Source organism: Giraffa tippelskirchi, chromosome 1 (genome assembly GCF_054371585.1).
Source record: "Giraffa tippelskirchi isolate mGirTip1 chromosome 1, T2T-mGirTip1v1.2.pri, whole genome shotgun sequence".
In the NCBI taxonomy this organism is placed as follows: Eukaryota; Metazoa; Chordata; class Mammalia; order Artiodactyla; family Giraffidae; genus Giraffa; species Giraffa tippelskirchi.
Genome location: NC_137275.1, coordinates 2,353,741 through 2,370,660, shown reverse-complemented (window position 1 = coordinate 2,370,660; position 16,920 = coordinate 2,353,741). Strand labels below are relative to the sequence as shown.

At 56.2% G+C, this 16,920-nt stretch overlaps 1 protein-coding gene across 12 annotated transcripts in view; it reads right to left on the bottom strand.

Moving 5' to 3' along the window:
* Positions 1-16,920, bottom strand: part of RGS12 (regulator of G protein signaling 12) — a 116,852-nt gene that overhangs the window by 15,846 nt on the left and 84,086 nt on the right. For 11 of the 12 annotated variants that reach the window (XR_014079635.1, XR_014079638.1, XM_081580418.1 and 8 more), the window contains 6 exons: positions 5,226-5,395; positions 4,765-4,857; positions 3,980-4,123; positions 2,792-2,971; positions 2,347-2,500; positions 483-559 (listed from right to left, as the gene is read on the bottom strand). Coding sequence is in view for 10 of the 12 variants with exons in the window: in XM_081580418.1 (XP_081436544.1) it covers positions 483-559; positions 2,347-2,500; positions 2,792-2,971; positions 3,980-4,123; positions 4,765-4,857; positions 5,226-5,395 (818 nt within the window). In the remaining 2 variants the exon portion in view is untranslated. Of the gene's footprint in view, positions 1-482; positions 560-2,346; positions 2,501-2,791; positions 2,972-3,979; positions 4,124-4,764; positions 4,858-5,225; positions 5,396-16,920 lie in introns of those variants that run through there. The other variant, XM_081580484.1, reaches the window with a different exon arrangement.

Here is a 16,920-nt window from a genome sequence, read left to right as displayed (position 1 = left end):
AACTGGCGCATGGTCCGCCCTGACAACTCTACCTGGTACTGCCTCAGCTGGAGAAGAAACGCATCCTACGTTAACCACTGCCTGACCATTTCAAGAGACCAGGCTGCTGACAACAGGGTTTTCCAAAGCTGGCGTCAGACAGTAGCTAAGAAGCCAGCCGGCCCGCCAACACCTCCTCCACGTCACTGGAAATGGGGGCCTGGCAGGTGGCTCAGCAGGGTGAGGGGCACAGGGCGGGCAGGGCCCCAGGCCCCGTGCACGGGCGCGCCCGCGGAGCTCATGACCCCGCAGGCGTGCAGATGCCGAGACAAAGACGAGCACCTGCCTGCTCCTGGGGGCGTCCAGAGACACATGCCCGAGCGAGAACAAAAGGCTGGGAAATAAAGCCCGAGATATTCTCGGTGCTCCGGGGCGCCCTCCCACCCATCCCCGCTCCTCCCGGAAGCCCCGTCGAGGAGGGCGGCGGCTCTGCAGGCACTCACCAGGTCCAGGCTCCCTGCCGAGGACACGGAGCCCTGCGACTCCCGGCGGCCCAGGCCTCCGTTGGCATGCAGGGCGTCTGCGGGGACACGGGCACTCAGAACACCCGACCGCACCAGCTTCGCACCTCCTCACTTAACGCAGCCACCCCCCGAGCGTGGCCTGGGCCCCCACACCCCCAGCGGCTCAGGCTGCACAGACATGCTCGGAGGACAGGAGCCTGGCGCCGAGGCCCATGTGCGGCGCGGCCTCCCCTGGCACCCACCGGAGCCGGGAGCCCAAGCCAGGCCTGCGCTCTGCTCTGTCTGCAGCCGTGTGTGCCCCACCACCTGCCCCTGGCCCTGCCCCTGCCTCGCAGTCAACACACAAGCAAGTGCAGGGCCTCACGGCCCCTCACTAATCCGGAATTGTTATCTCCACATGCGGCTTAACACGCAGTAGGTCACTGCAGCTTCACCGTCAGCTCCCGGGAAGTCCTGAACCAGGGATGATCGCACTGTCTGATGTCACTAACTGAGCTAATTATGGTCTGGAAGTCGTGACTGCTCTGCAGCAGAAAGGCCCTTCTAGAGCACAGCGCCGACTCCTGGGATCAGGCCTCTGTGCAGGGCCCTAGGGGCTGAGCAGGGGCCCGATTAGACAGGGCCCCCAGAGCCCACCGACCACCTTCCAAAAGCAAAAGACGGCCAGGCAGCCAAGTCAGAACTCCTGGGGAGGGCCCTGGACTCAGGGTTTAGAGCCCCTTCCAGGTGGCTCTCTAAAGATCAGGGAGCAGGGATCCTCACCTCCTGCGGTCCTGCTTGGGTGCACAGCCCTAGAGAGGCAGGCACTCCCCCATCTCGGGCCCTCGAGGGTCCCTGACCCCACTGACCATGGGGCCCCCACCCCCCAGCCGTCTGCCCTTCTTTGTGGTAGGACTGCTGTCCCAGCGGCCCCCGGCCGGCCCGGAGCCTAAGGGCACCACCAGGCCCACGGCCTCCCCCACCCCTCTGTGAAAGGGGCACAAGGCCTCCTTCGTGGGCTGCTCTGAGGAGGGGACACATTCCACACACCGCCCAGCACAGCGCGGGCCCCCGCCCAGGAGAGGCCGCCTCCACCCCGTCCTCAGCGGCTCCCTGTCTGAGCCCCCCGACAGGCTCCCGGTTTAAACCTGGGGCCCAGGCCTGAAGCCTACAGGTTACTCGCTGGACAATAACCCTGCGCGTGGCGGTCTGTGGGGGAGAAACGGCCGCCAGACCCTCCCAGGTGCACTTCCCGGGGCAGCGTGCGCCCCACCCTCCTCTGCCTCGCACCCCCACCCTCCACCCCCTTCCAGCAACGCTCCGCCCCCCCACCCCCTCTTCTCAGCCACACACGAGAAAGAAGCATGGGGGAAAGCTCTAGAATGCTGACCTTAAGATTTGCAACAATAAAATGACGATTTTGAAAATGCTTGATAACCGAGCTATGGTGTCACATTTTCTTTAAAAAACGACAAAGGCTTATGAACCCCGGCACACCGCAGAAAAGCAAGAGCCATCTCGGTGGTGGAAGGCAGACACCTGTGTGTCTCTCTTTTCACTTGCTTGTATCTTCCAAACTTTCTACAAAGGGCACCTATGACCGCCTGGGCAAGATGGTGGTTGAGTGGCAGGCACTAGGCCCCGCCGCAGGGCACCCAGGCTGGGGGGCGGGCGGTGGAACGGACCCCACGCCTCTCAGAGGACCTGGAGCCGCCTCGCATCCCCCATGACCGCCCCAAGGGCCACCTCACAAGCACAGCCTGCACTGGCTCCTCGGCGCCCCGGCCCCATGCACAGGACAGACCACCAGCCTGCACTGGCTCCTTGGTCCCCCCGGCCCCCCCGCACAGGACGGACCACGAACCGTTCGGACGGTCGCTGTGGTCCTTCTTCTTCTGGGAGCGCCCGGTGCTCCTGGTCCGCGACCACGAGAAGAAGGCGCCTTTCCGCTTCCTCTCGCTGTCCTCGTCCCCCAGCTCTTCGTTCAGGGACCGTCCTGATTTCGATTTTCCGCTCAACTGCCGTCAAAGGGAAAGCGCTGTTAAAACAGTGTGACGCTGCTGTACTGTCACAGGAGATGCACGGGAAGGGAAGTGGGGCGGAACACCCAGGAGGGGCGCCGAGGGAGGTGCAGACCCCCTAGCCCCTCCAGACCAGCAGCCGTCCCCGCCCCGCCCCGCCCAGAGCCTCGGGAATGCAGCGTGAGTGCACGCCTTTCAGGTTCTGCACGTGAAGGAAGATGCCAACGGGACGTCTGCTGTCTGCAGAGCAGCCCTCCCGGGGAAGGCCGGCGCGGCCAGGGCGGGCACCTTCTTGGGCGTGGACGTGTTCGAGTGGTCCGAGCTGGCACTGTGCTTGGAGGCGGGGCTGCTGGGGACCTGCTGTGCGTCGGGCAGCGGGCGGCCCTCCACCTCTGCCAGGATGCACTCTTGGTATAGCGGGGATTTCAGAAACCGCGTGTAGCTGTCGAACTTCATCAGGTTGAAGATCTGCCGGGAAAATGCAGTGCCGTCCCGTCACAGACAGAACCGGACCCTCGGTCCTGAAGGTGCAGGCCTCTTCCCAGAGCCCCTCGTCTCCCCTGGAGGGGTTGCCCAGGCTCCTCAATGTGTGATCACGCTTCTCGTAACACGTCAGCCCCCGGAGTGACGCTTACAACCAGCCCGTTCCAACATCTACATGAAGCCAGCACCTGAGGGAGCTGAGGACAGCCAAGGCCCAGTCGTGCAGAACCATGACTTTGTTAAATAAGCATGAAACCAAAGGTGACCAGAATCTAAAGGAGGTGAGACTGGCCTCGAAAATACCTTCCTCTAGGACCTCCCTGGTGGCCCCGTGGCTAAGACCCCAGAGTTCCAATGCAGGAGGCTCGGGTTCAACCCCGGTCAAGGAACTAGATCCCACATGCTGCAGCTAAGACCCAGTGCAGACAAATATAGAAATATATATAAAAAAGTAAAATACCTTCCTCCATTTTTTTTTAACCTAATTCATGTGACTAGGCAACAGAAAGAACCTCTGCTGAGGCCAGTGGACACGCGCTATAACACCGGTCCCGCGCGGACACGCGCTCTAACACCGGGTCCCGCGCCGACACGCGCTCTAAGACCGGGGCCCGCGCGCGGACACGTGCTCTAACACCGGGCCCACGCAGACACGCGCTCTAACACTGGGTCCCCTGTGGACAGGCGCTCTAACACTAGGTCCCACACAGACCTCTCATCAGCGTGATGTCCTAAAGCTGAAAAGACCCAAACACCTATGGATCTCTGTGTGTGTCGATGCCCATGAACCTGTGATGGCGTACAGATGCGTACAGAGAGGTGCCAACGGACAGGGACGCAGTGCTGGGTCTTCCTGCTCCAGGTCCTGCTGAACCCTGGCCCTGAGATGGGGGCCCAGTGTGGGAGAGGGTACTGCTACACTCCCTGCAGCGGGCTGGCGCTTGCGGGGGCAGCCCTCCAGGACCCCATCCTCCGCCTCCGCTGGGCCATCACCTGCAGCTGCTGCTCCTTGAACATGTCAGGGTGGGGGGCGCTGAGGATGTCGTCTGCCAGCTGGGCCTGGCTGTCGATGTTGACCGGCATGGTGGCCTTGCTGCTCAGGAACTTACTGAAGATCTCCCGGGCCCTGTAGGAGAGCTGACAGGGCAGCGTGTGAGCCAGACACGCAGACCACATACGTTCTTTGTGCCTGTCCACTGCTGCAGCCCAAATGCCTGACGTGGCTTCAGGCACTGGAGACACAATTTCTTGGGACCTAATAACCATCTCTTGGTTGAAAACTGACTGAAAATACCAGCTGGCATGAAACTTTTTAATAAATTGGCTCCTCTCCAAATGCTGTCAAAGGGCAATCTGGATGCTCGGAAGACCTGGGCTGGGGCTCCTGTCATGCAGTCCTTGCAGCACCGAGCGTGGGGGGCAGAGGAAGGGGGGACCGGCCGCCTCAGGGCAGGTCGCACCGAGGCCCTGCCCGCCCCACGTGGCCTGCACGTGGCTGCCCAGACGGAAGCTCCCAGAATGCGCCCCCCACCCTCAGATTCTCTCCCAGCTCCCCTTCCACACTGGGTGGCAGGCAGTACATGTGCTGAGGGAAGTGTTAGGGCTCCAGGCATTTATGCAAGCTAAGTTTAGGCAAAATTAAATATCACATATATTAAGAAACATTCTGAAAGAGGCATTTTTTTAATCGTGTGAAAGTATTTGTGCATGGACTTTTCAGACCGCACTAGGTGTGAGCATCCACTCCACCCCCCCACATCCCCGCCTGAGAAACCTACCTCCTTCTTGTCGTGTGCAGGAACATGATTAAAATATTCGCAGGCCTGCCAGAACAAAATGTTTTCTTCACTGAACTCCTTCCTTAGAAAATCCTAAGGAAAACACCATTGATTAACCGTCACGCGGTCCTCAGAAGAGGGCCAGTCAGCAATGGGGGGCCTCCCCTTCTTGTGCTGTTTCTTCCCCACTTCACTCTGATTTTCCCCTTTCACAGAAACCAGAGGTGCCAAGCGCCTCTCCACAGTTTCCCTGGAGACAAACCCAAAGGCTGGGGACACCCGAGGAGCCGAGCATCCCTCCTGAAGGCCGGCCTGGCTCGCAAGCAGCTGCTGAGGGTTCACGGAGGCCCTGACACAGCAGAGAGAGGCTCCCTCCGACCCCAGAACTGAGTGTCCAGGGCTGAGGCAGGAGGGGGAGACGCCTGCCCTGCCTGCCCAGTCCTGCTGCCCGTCAGACTCACGGAGAAGTAGCGGACGCCGAGCGGGTCCTGCAGAAGCCGCTCGAAGGACACGGCCCAGCTGGCCACTCTCCGCTCGCGCAGACGCCGGCAGCTCTGCACGCTGGGCAGGCTGGCATTGCTGCTCAGGCTGTGGTTGCTCACGCAGTCCTTCAGGTCGGCGCCGGTCAGCTCTGCAGGCCACAACACACCTCACTCACCGTGGCCCCTGCCCTCCCGCCTGCCGCTTCCCCGAGCCGTCCCCTCTGGGTGGAGGGGAGAGCCCACGCTGCCGGCACGCTGTCCGGGCACCCGGGGACGAGATGGAACGCGCCTCCTGCGGCAGAGGTGTACTCTCGACAAGGGCGCCCCGGGGTCGCGGCCGGCCTGGCTGCAGGCACCACAGGGAGGGAGCTGGGTCCACCTGGGGTCCCGAGGTGCCCGGAGCCAGGGCCGGGTGATGGTGGGCGGAGCAGAGGGCAAGGGCACCAGCGGGTTCCCAGGACCTGGGGAGGCATGACGACTCAGCGCACTGCGGTGCCCAGCAGGGAGCAGGACCCGTGCACACAACTGTCTGGACCTGCTCTCCTAGAGCCCGACACACAAAACCCAAGAGGAAAGCTCTGGGTTCTGCGTGCAGTGACCGGAAATGCACTCGCCACGTGCACTGACACACTCACAGGCAGGCTCACACTCACACTGACGCACTCACAGGCAGGCTCACACTCACACACTGACGCACTCACAGGCAGGCTCACACACTCACACTGATGCACTCACAGGCAGGCTCACACTCACACACTGACGCACTCACAGGCAGGCTCACACTCACACTGACGCACTCACAGGCAGGCTCACACTCACACACTGACGCACTCACAGGCAGGCTCACACTCACACTGATGCACTCACAGGCAGGCTCACACTCACACACTGACGCACTCACAGGCAGGCTCACACTCACACACTGACGCACTCACAGGCAGGCTCACACACACACACTCTCCTCCCTCTCCTTGGGGCTGGGGTCCTGGAAGACCCACGGCTCCATGTTTGACTGAACACGAGAGACATTCACCACCCGCCGAGTCAACCTCTCCTCCCGACACACTTCCCCACATGTGTTTTATCAGAACTGGACAAAACCGAGTGTGGAGGTCCGTGAGGACAACTACACAGGACAGAGGCAGGGCCACGGCACCCGACGTCAGAGACCCTGCACGCCGCATCCTGAACGGGGGGCGCAGGTGCTGCAGAGGCGCCCACTCCGCTCAGCGGTGAGTGCTGCAGGCCAGCGGCAGCCGCCCGGACAGTAATGGGGGGCTCCCAGCGCGCTCCAGAACAAACCCCACACGGACCAAAGATGCAGATGTGAACGGTGACATCAGAGAAACACCAGGAGGGGGCACAGGAGAGTCCTCCGAAAGGCTGAGTGAGGACACCCAGGGGACTCCGCCCAGAGCCGGGGGGACAGACTCGGAGCCTCCGTGTGTGAGAACAGGCTGTGTGGTGCCAGGGATGGGCAGCGTGGGGGGGGGGCGAGGGCACGAACGCCAGTCCCAAGGCGACCCATCCCTGAGACAGGATGCACAGCGAGTAGTCAACACCGCGTCTGTGAGCACGGCTACGAGGGCAGAACGCGACAAGCTCTCCGTGTGTGCGCGCTCAGTCGCGTCTGATTCTGTGACCCCGGGGAACGTAGCCCACCAGGCTCCCGTCCATGGATTCTCCAGGCAGGAATACTTGAGGGGGTTGCCATGCCCTCCTCCAGGGCATCTTCCTGGCCCAGGGATCAAACCCGTGTCTCTTACGTCTCCTGCACTGGCAAGCGGGTTCTTTACCACTAGCGCCCCCTGGGAAGCCCTACAACGTCTCATCTCAAAAGTTCTGCAACTGTGTGTGGCGATCCTTTACTATATATACACATTTGAACCATTGCTGTACACCTGAAATGAAGCTGTCTGTCAACTACACCTCAACAAAGTAAAATGAAATCTCAGTATGTAAAAATCACTGCAGGTGAAGTCAGAAGACAAGCAAGAAACTGGAAAATACACGTAACATATTACACAGTTGAAGGACTAGTTTTCTGTACGTTTAAGAGCAACTAAACATCGTAAGAAAAAAGATCAAGAAGCAAAGGCAAGCGGGAGAAGAGCACGGTCAGTCACTAGGCAGGGGCTGGGGAGGACCCCACCCCACGGGGCCAAGGTGACGGGAACCAAGACCCCACGTCGGGGCGGCAGGGGCTGAGCCGCGAGGCTCTCTGCTGCACTCCACGCTGAGAAATGCCTGTCCTCACGAGACGAGCAGTCTACCCGAAAACACCGCAGACTGTGAGCCCGAAACGCTCCAGCTTTCCTCCCTTGAGGCCACATGGCTGAACTGAGAGCTGAGGGGTGAACAGAAGGTAACCGACCTGAGAAAAGCCTTCCGTGAGGATGAGCACGTGCAAAGGCCCTGGGGCTCACAGCTGGCGTGGCTGGGCACCCGAGGGGCAGGAGAGCCCCCAAGGCAGGGCCAGCGGGGCCGGGTGGTGGACCCCCGAGCTGTGTGGGGTTCACCCTGGGGGGCAGCGATAAGCAAGGGAAGGGCAAGATGGGAGAAAATATTTGCAAACAAGGCAAACGACAAGGCTTAATCTCCAAAATACAGAAGCAGCTCATACAACTCAACAACAAACAAACAAACAACCAGATCGAAAAATGAAGAGAAGACCTAAACAGACATTTCTCCAAAGATGATCTATAGATGGCCTATAGCACATAAAAAGATGCTCAACATCACTAATTATTAGGGAAATGCAAATCAAAATTGCAACGAGGTATTGCCTCACATCAGTCAGAATGGACACCATCAAAGCTTGATAAATGCTGGAGAAGGTGTGGAGAAAGGGTCTGCTGGTGGGAATGTGAATTGCTACCGTCATTATGGAGAGCAGTATGGAGGTTCAGAAAACTAAAAACCAGAGTCGCCACACGCTCCAGCAATCCTACTCCTGAGAATGAATACAGACTCAACTCTAACTTGAAAAGGTACATGCACCCTTATGTTCATAGCAGCACTATTTACAACAACCCAGACATGGAAGTAGCCTGGATGCCCTCTGACAGATGAGTGGGTAAAGATGCGGCACATATGCGGTGGAATATTATTCAGCCATAAAAAGAACAAAATAATGCCATTTGCAGCAATATGCACGGACCTAGAGATCATCATACTAAGTGAAGTAAGTCAGACAGAGAAAGACAAATATCATATGACATCACTTACCTGTGGGATCTAAAATATGACACAAATGGACTTGTCTACAAAACAGGAGCGACTCACAGAGCGGAGGGCAGTCTTGTGGTTGCCAAGGGGGAGGGAGGGGTGGAGTGGGAGGCTGGGGTGAGCAGATGTAAGCTATTATGTATAGAATACATAACATGCATGATACATAGTGCTGCACTTAATATACCAGCAACTTTGGAAAACTCAGCAGTGGCCACAGGACCAGAAAAGGTCAGTTTTCATTCCAATCCCAAACAAAGAAAGAAAGTGAAGTCGCTCAGTCGTGTCCAACTCTTTGCGACCCCATGGACTGTAGCCCACCAGGCTCCTCCGTCCATGGGATTTTCCAGGCAAGAGTACTGGAGTGGGCTGCCATTCCTTCTCCAGGGGATCTTCCCGACCCAAGGATCAAACCTGGGTCTCCTGCATTGCAGACAGACGCTTTACCATCTGAGCCACCAGGGAAGCCCTAATCCCAAAGAAAAGCAATGCCAAAGAATGTTCAAACTACTACACAGTTGCACTCATCTCACACGCCAGCAAAGCTGTGCTCAAAATTCTCCAAGCTAGGCCTCAACAGTACGTAAACCAAGAACTTTCAGATGTTCAAGCTGGATTTAGAAAAGGCAGAGGAACCAGAGATCAAACTGCCAACACCCGTTAGATCATAGAAAAAGCAAGAGAATTACAGAAAAACATCTACTTCTGCTTCACTGACTATGCTAAAGCCTTTGACTGTGTGGCTCACAACAAACTGTGGAAAATTCTGAAAGAGATGGGAATACCAGACCACCTGACCTGCCTCCTGAGAAATCTGTAGGAGGGACAAGAAGCAATAGATAGAACTGGACATGGAACAACAGACTGGTTCCAAACTGGGAAAGGAGTACATCAAGGCTGCATATTGTTACTTTGCTTATTTTAGTTATATGCAGAGCACATCACGCAAAATGCTGGGCTGGATGAAGCAAAAGCTGGAAGCAAGATTGCCAGGAGAAACATCAGTAATGTCAGACATGCAGACGATACCACCCTTACGGCAGAAAACAAAGAGGAACTAATGAGCCTCTTGATGAAACTGAAAGAGGAGTGAAAAAGTTGGCTTAAAACTCAACATTCAAAAAACGAAAATCATGGCATCTGGTCCCATCACTTCATGGCAAATAGATGGGGAAACAATGGAAGCAGTGAGAGACTTTATTTTCTTGGGCTCCAAAATCACTGCAGGTGGTGATTGCAGCCATGAAATTAAAAGACACTTGGCTCCTTGGAAGAAAAGCTATGACCAACCTAGACAGCATATTAAAAAGCAGAGACATTTCTTTGCCAACAAAGGTACATCTAGTCAAGGCTATGGTTTTTCCAGTAGTCATGTATGGATGTGAGTTGGACTATAAAGAAAGCTGAGCGCCGAAGAATCGATGCTTTTGAACTGTGGCGTTGGAGAAGACTCTTGAGATTTCCTTGGACTACAAGGAGATCCAAGAAGTCCATCCTAAAGGAAAATCCATCCTGAATATTCATTGGAAGGACTGATGCTGAAGCTGAAACTCCAATACTTTGGCCACCTGATGCAAAGGGCTGACTCATTAGAAAAGACCCAGATGCTGGGAAAGATAGAAGGCAGGAGGAGAAAGGGACGACCGAGGATGAGATGGTTGGATGGCATCACTGACTCAATGGACATGCATTTGAGCAAGCTCCGGGAGATGGTATAGGACTGGGAAGCCTGGCGTGCTGCAGTCCACGGGGTCGCAAAGAATCACACGACTGAGCAACTGAACAATAACAAATGTACAGAATGGATAAACAACATGATCCTAATGTATAGCACAGAGAACTATATTGAATAGCCTGTGATAAACCAATGAACAAGAATATTTTAAAAAAAGCATGTACATATGTATATATATATGCATGTGTGCGTATGTGTTGGAATGTAATTGAATCGGTTTGCTGTACAGCAGAAATCAACACAACATTGTAAATAAACTATAGTTCAATAAAAGATATTGGGAAAAAATCATCACATCTGTGTTAAAAAATAAGACAATTAATATAATAATAGTAACAGAAGGGACCTGCTCCTCCTGGCTGCGCGTGGAGAGGGGCCGTGTGCGCTGCCCTGGCAGAGGCGCGGCTGAGAGGACGGGAGGCTTGGACCACGGGGGGCGAGGAGAGGTGGGCAGCAAGCCGCAGACCAAGCAGCTGCCCCCTTCAAGGGGTGGGAGCGTCTGCTTGTCAAACGCAAGGCATCCGAGGCATCCGCCCTGAGCGTGCACACAGCGGGGAGGGAGACGGGTGCGGGGGCCCACGCCGCAGGTTTGTGGGGGGATCGAGGGAAGGAAGGGACGAATGCTGAATACTCGCTTCAGAGAAGGATGGCCCATACACTGACTCACGTATATCAAGACTTGCAAAAACGGATTGTTTTTTAGGACTCACAGATCAACCGCTGTCACTTTAAAAGTCTCATCGAGGGCTTCCCTCGTGGCCCGCGGTAAAGAATCCACCTGCCAACAAAGGAGACACAGGCTCCGTCCCAGATGCCGGAGGACCCACGTGCCTCAGAGCAACGACGGAGCCCGAGGTCCAGAGCCTGGAGCGGCAGTTCCAGGGCCCATGTGCGGCTCACGGCAAGGAGAGAGAGGCCAGCAGCCCGAAGACCCAGCATGGCCGAAAACAAGTGAGTAAGATTAGTTTAAAAAGTCTCATCGATAAAGACACTTTACAGTCAGAATAAAAAGGAACCTCCTGGCCGCCTGGTGTGGGCTCTGTGGGTCAGAGCCCTCTGGGGTCCGCCTTGACGGGCTCTTGGTGGGAGCCGGGCGGTCCCCGCGAGGAGTCTTAGGGGCGCTGGCATCCTGCACAAGAAGATGGGGTAGGGGAGGGGTCAGGGGGGCTGGGGGGCCCTGCCTGCAGACAGAGTCCCCCCAGGAAGTCGCTTCAGCTGAAAACTCCTGCTCCTCTGAGAGGCGTGGGGACCCACAAGGTCAGAAAGGGGCCCCGTACCCGCATCGCCCCCAGGAGCCCCTCCTCCGTCTGCAGGAGACACCCCCACGGTTTCTGGGACCCAAATGCCTGCTCCCTGGGCCTCAACTCCGGCGCTGCGGGCTTGCAGGGTGGACAGCAGAGACCCTGCAGGAGCACCCCAGGGCCAGGCCACGCAGTCCCAGTCTGCGGACCTCAGCCAGACCTCAGGGAGTCCGCACACGCTTCAGAGGCGAGAGTCAAGAGACACCCCTGGGGGCACACAGCATGTGCGTACAGTTCTTGTCACCACAAGACCTCCTGGTGAACCTTCGCCTGGGACCCACCGGGCGGGTGCAGAGCCCCTCGGGGATGACAAAACCCAAGCACTTCCGTGTGTCCACACACGGACGGTCCCCTGCGCCTGGACATCCACTGTCAAATTCTGAACTTCATAACTCACAGCACCTTTCAGCTCTCAACACATGGAAAACAACATTAGTGGAAGGACTGCCCTTGAACACAACTGAAATTTCTCCCAAGGCCAGGGTTCCCACCCCACCTCCAAGGCCAGTACAGTCTCCAGGGTGTCTGGTATTTGGAAAACCCACAGGCATCCTCCAACCCAAGAGGAAGACTCCGTGGAAGACCCTCACCTCCCACCTCCCAGCTTCACTTTAGAGACGTTTCCTGGGTTCTGTTGTCAGTTTTTTTTGTTTTTGTTTTTTCTCCCCTTTCCACCAGTTTGAGTCAAAGAAATGCTTTCCTGGTGAGGAAGTTTATGGTCTGTCAGATTTGCTGAAAATGGGAACACCGGGACCCCTACATCGGCTGAACAAACGTGCAGGTTACCCTGTACCCTCAAGGCACTTGCCTTGAGGCCCGCCCCTGTTTGAACGTTTTGTGGATAATTCTGTAACTCAAGACTCTCTCCCATCATTATCTTACCACGATATCTCATCCACCATACCCTCCAGAACTATAAAGACTGAAGTCCCAATTTAAGGTCCGGTTATGGCTGACCCCACCCCCACCCCCGCACACATACCTGGAGACCACGCCGTCTGCCTGTCCCCGCCAACCACCAGAGGGACTTTACCTGGGCAGAGCTGATAAGAGCCACTGTGATGCCATTTAACCAAATCCTTCCAACCATTCACTGCAAACCACCCCTCTGAATCCATACCAGGGTCAGCCGGCACCACCCCCGGGGCCCAGGGCAAAGGCTGAGGCCACACACAGAGACATTGCTCCTGAGCTCAGGCTCCCGAGGAGGCAAATTAGTGCACCTTCTCCAGAGACGCCCGTCCCCGTCCCCGGGCTGACAAAGGCGAGTCTCTCCCTTCCGCTCAGGGAGAAGGAGGCACAGTATACTTAACACAAAGCCTCACAAAGACGCATCCATAATTCAGAGCAGACCTTTCGCCCATGGCTGCCGAGGAGCCTAAATTATTTAGCAGATGGAGCAGCTCCAGAGGCTGCTTCCAAGGCTCCAGGGCTGGAGCTGAAGCCCTGGGGCCTCGGGGAATCCTTTCTGTTAAACTAGCAGTGATGAAGGGAAAACTGACATCTCACGATAAAACTCTTATTTCCCCAAAAACAAAATTTCAGTCCCATAAACATGAAACTTGTCTGTAATGAGAAGGTGACCACTCAAAGCTCACAGTGTCAGGAATAAGCCTTCACTAGGTGATAAGCAGCCATTTCTAAGCCGTCAGGAACACTGTGAGGTCAAAGCAAAGCACACACGTGCCTGTGCGGTGAAGGCTCTGTTTACAACTACAGGGGTGAGGGGTCTGCTCTGGATTCTCGGATGGACGCTGCAGCATAAACTGGGTGACAGTTCTGTTAAACAAGATGGCAAATCAATCTCAGCGTCCTCCAAGGGAACAATTCAGGGAGTAGCTGTAAGGCCGCAGCCCAGCCCCCGGGGAGCAACCTTCCCAGCAAGCCCTTTCTGATCTCAAGTTTCCACGGCAGGGCGATGTGCCAGCGAGGAGGCGGCAGAGCTCAGGAGGGCAGGCGCAGAGTCAGGCCGTGCCCGCTATCTGCCCAGGGGCTCAGCCACGGGTACGGCTGATACCCTCGGGGATAGGATGCTGACTGAAGCGTGAAAACACCTCCCCTGGCACCCCTCTCTTAGGGCCACGGGTGCCACCCTGTGGGGGCAACTTTTCGTTCTGGTATAAATTAAAACTTGCAGAGAGTTACAAAGACAGTAAAAGGGCCCTTCACCCCGATTCACCAGCATCCAGTCCTGCCCTGTTGGCTGTGTGACCTCTCGCCCCTCCTGCTCACTCCCTCCCCTTCTCCTTGTCTGGACACAGAGGCTGGGAGCTCTTCCCAAACCGGAGATGAAGCTGGAGAGACCATACCTCTGGGCCCCTGAGCGCTGTGATGTGAATTTCTGAAGAGCGAGGACATTTCCTTTCATAGCCAGAGCCCCGCCATCAAAACTGGGGAAAGTCACACAGCCTGAGTCGCCGTTTCATCAACAAGGTCCTTTCTGGCTCCTTCCTGGGCCAGGGTCCTAGTCGGCACTGCTCAGGCTCATGCCTCTTTCAAGGCTCCTGGCCCCTCTGTTTCCGAGATCCAGACGTGGGCCCGTTCTGTGTGCATGGCCCTCAGTCTGGGCCGCCTGGTGTCCCCCGTGTGTGTGTCCTCCTGGCGTATCTCTGCAGGAGGGCAGGGGTCAGCCCATCGCAGGTGGCGCTGGCGCTGTTGGTCAGGGAGCCAGGCTTCTCCACGGTGGAGGCGCTCACGTGGTGGATGGAGCCTGCTCCCGCATTTCAGCATCCAGGGGAGACTTCCAGAGGCCGCCGGTCCTCCTCCACTCAACCATGCGAGAGCATCCCTTCTCCCCACTTGCTACAAACTCGTTCATCCACATCAGTATGCACCCAGCGGGCCTGTTTTACCCAACGGCGTATAATCCACAATCACCGGACCTGATTTTCTTTAGTGCTTGGCCTTCCTCCGAGCTGGTGCTCGGTCCTTCTGATAAGTCCTCAGCACGCACTGAGCACTTCCTGATTTTCTGGGAGAAGACACGCGTGTGGGGCTCATTTTGTACTTTCCCTGCTCCAGCCCAGGAAATCAGTCTTTGCTCCAAGGAACCCAGTTCCTTTCACTGAGGAGTGGTGTTTAGACACCAAGATCCGGACACAAGGACTACTCATTCATGCCAGGGAGCTTCATTGCTTCCTGGCCCTTCCAGCAGACAGAGCTAAGAAATACTAACACACATACCCACGCATGCCTATGAATGTACAGTTCAGTGCAGTTCAGTTCAGTCACTCAGTCATGTCCGACTCATTGCGACCTCGTGGACCGCAGCACGCCAGGCCTTCCTGTCCTTCACCAACTCTGAGAGTTTACTCAAACTCATAACCATTGAGTTGGTGATGCCATCCAACCATCTCATCCTCTGTCATCCCCTTCTCCTCCCGCCTTCAATCTTTCCCAGAATCAGGGCCTTTTCAAATGAGTCAGTTCTTCGCATCAGGTGGCCAAAGTATTGGAGTTTCAGCTTCAGCATCAGTCCTTCCGATGAATATTCAGGACTGATCTCCTTTAGGATGGAGTGGTTGGATCTCCTTGCAGTCCAAGGGACTCTCAAGAGTCTTCTCCAACACCACAGTTCAAAAGCATCAATTCTTCGGCGCTCAGCTTTCTTCACTGTCCAACTCTCACATCCATACATGACCACTGGAAAAACCATAGCCTTGACTAGATGGACCTTTGTTGGCAAAGTAATGTCTCTGCTTTTTAATATGTTGTCTAGGTTGGTCATAACTTTTCTTCTGTGTGAATACACAGGTGCATATCTATTTATTTATTTCTACATGTTGACATCCACTAAAACCGCGAGTTCACACTGATACCTCAAGCTCCGACCCAACCCCAAGACATGCTCCTTTTCCAGTTCTGTAACTCCATCCCAGCAGTGGAGAGCTGGGCTCCCACAGTTCTTGGTGTATTTGCTCACTTCCTGGAGCACACAAAAGGCACTTTAAGAGCCAATAAACACACACTTGCCAAAAACAAAACCACTAACAAGAGTTTAGTCTTTCTTTACAGTTTTTGAGATAAGATCCACATACAGTGAAATGCACAATCTTGGGTGCAGGACTCTGAGAGTTTTAATGTCACATCATTTACTGTTTAAAGCCTGTACTTGCTGGTGAACTGGTCCACCCTTCAAACTGACCAGACCTTGAGAATACCTGCCACACGGTCACTGCAACGGTGCAACTTGGCTCTGGGGGGAACCCAGATGGAGACTCGCGCCCACACTGGTCACTGTGGCTCTGGGCGGCATTGCGTGATACACTACATGGACTTGAGTATCGGTACACCTTGGTTTCCCTTATTAGGGGAGAAATGAACAACTACAGGGCTTGGGCCAAGAGTAGATCTTTATACCGTGCGTCCAAATACTGAGAAAGTGTCAAAGAAGCTAACGCACTGCTCATAAGACTCTTCAGACAACCTGGAAGGCCAGGCGTGGACTCAGAATTCTGGGACATGCCCGAGTCCCGCAGCGCGAGGCGGAGGCCCAGGGGGGCTGCCAGCCCTCAGCCCAGCCCTCCCTCCCCGCCCCACCCTCATCAGTCGTGTGCCCACACCTGCCCCGTCCTGCCCGCGCCCCGCAGCAGTCACCCGGCGCGTGTTCGCGTCAGTCCCCGGCTGCAGCCCTGGCACGCTTTGCAGATTTAGAGCGGCAGCCCTTCCCTCCTCAAAGGAGCTGCACCGGGAAGCCCCCCGAGCGGCCGGGTCACCAGGAAGGAGAGCACACGGGGAGGAGCCGGCGGGCGGACCGCAGCCTGCGTCCTGCTCGACCTGGTGCGGCCTCGGCGGGCGGCCCGGCTCCTCTCAGGGACAGGCCTGCCCCCGTCTGGAGCCCTGCTGACAATCAGAAGGTGTGCAGCATCCTCGCCTGTCCCCCCAGGGCCACCACACACGTGCGCCCAGATGGGAGAAACCTACGCCCGAGTCCCTCCTGGAGTCAACATCAGAGAAGTCGAGTTATCCCTCTCCTGGCAGAGCAAAGCAGGACAGACTCCCTGGGTCTGAAATGACACAAGTCCTTCTGGAGACGGAAATGCCAAGCAGATGGGGGTGAGACGGCGGGAGAGCTCGCAAGGCCGCGAGTGGGCAGAACAGTAACCAAAAAGGGTCAGTGTGGGAAGTGAGGCGACACGCGGAGGGGACGCTGGCGCTTGTCACGTTGAGGGCTCAGGATTCAAGGCGCAGAGATAGCAACCAAGGCCGCACGTGGCTGCCCACTAACCGGCATCTGACCACAGAGGGTCCCTGGGACTCACCAACAAGAGACAGGGGACACTTTTCAAAGATGAGCCCTAATCAACTTGTTTCTTATGCTGATTTGAATGGAAAAAATTACATTATTCACTTACTAATTCTTTTGTGAAGTTAATATGTTTCATTTCAGTGATTAAAATCATACACTCCA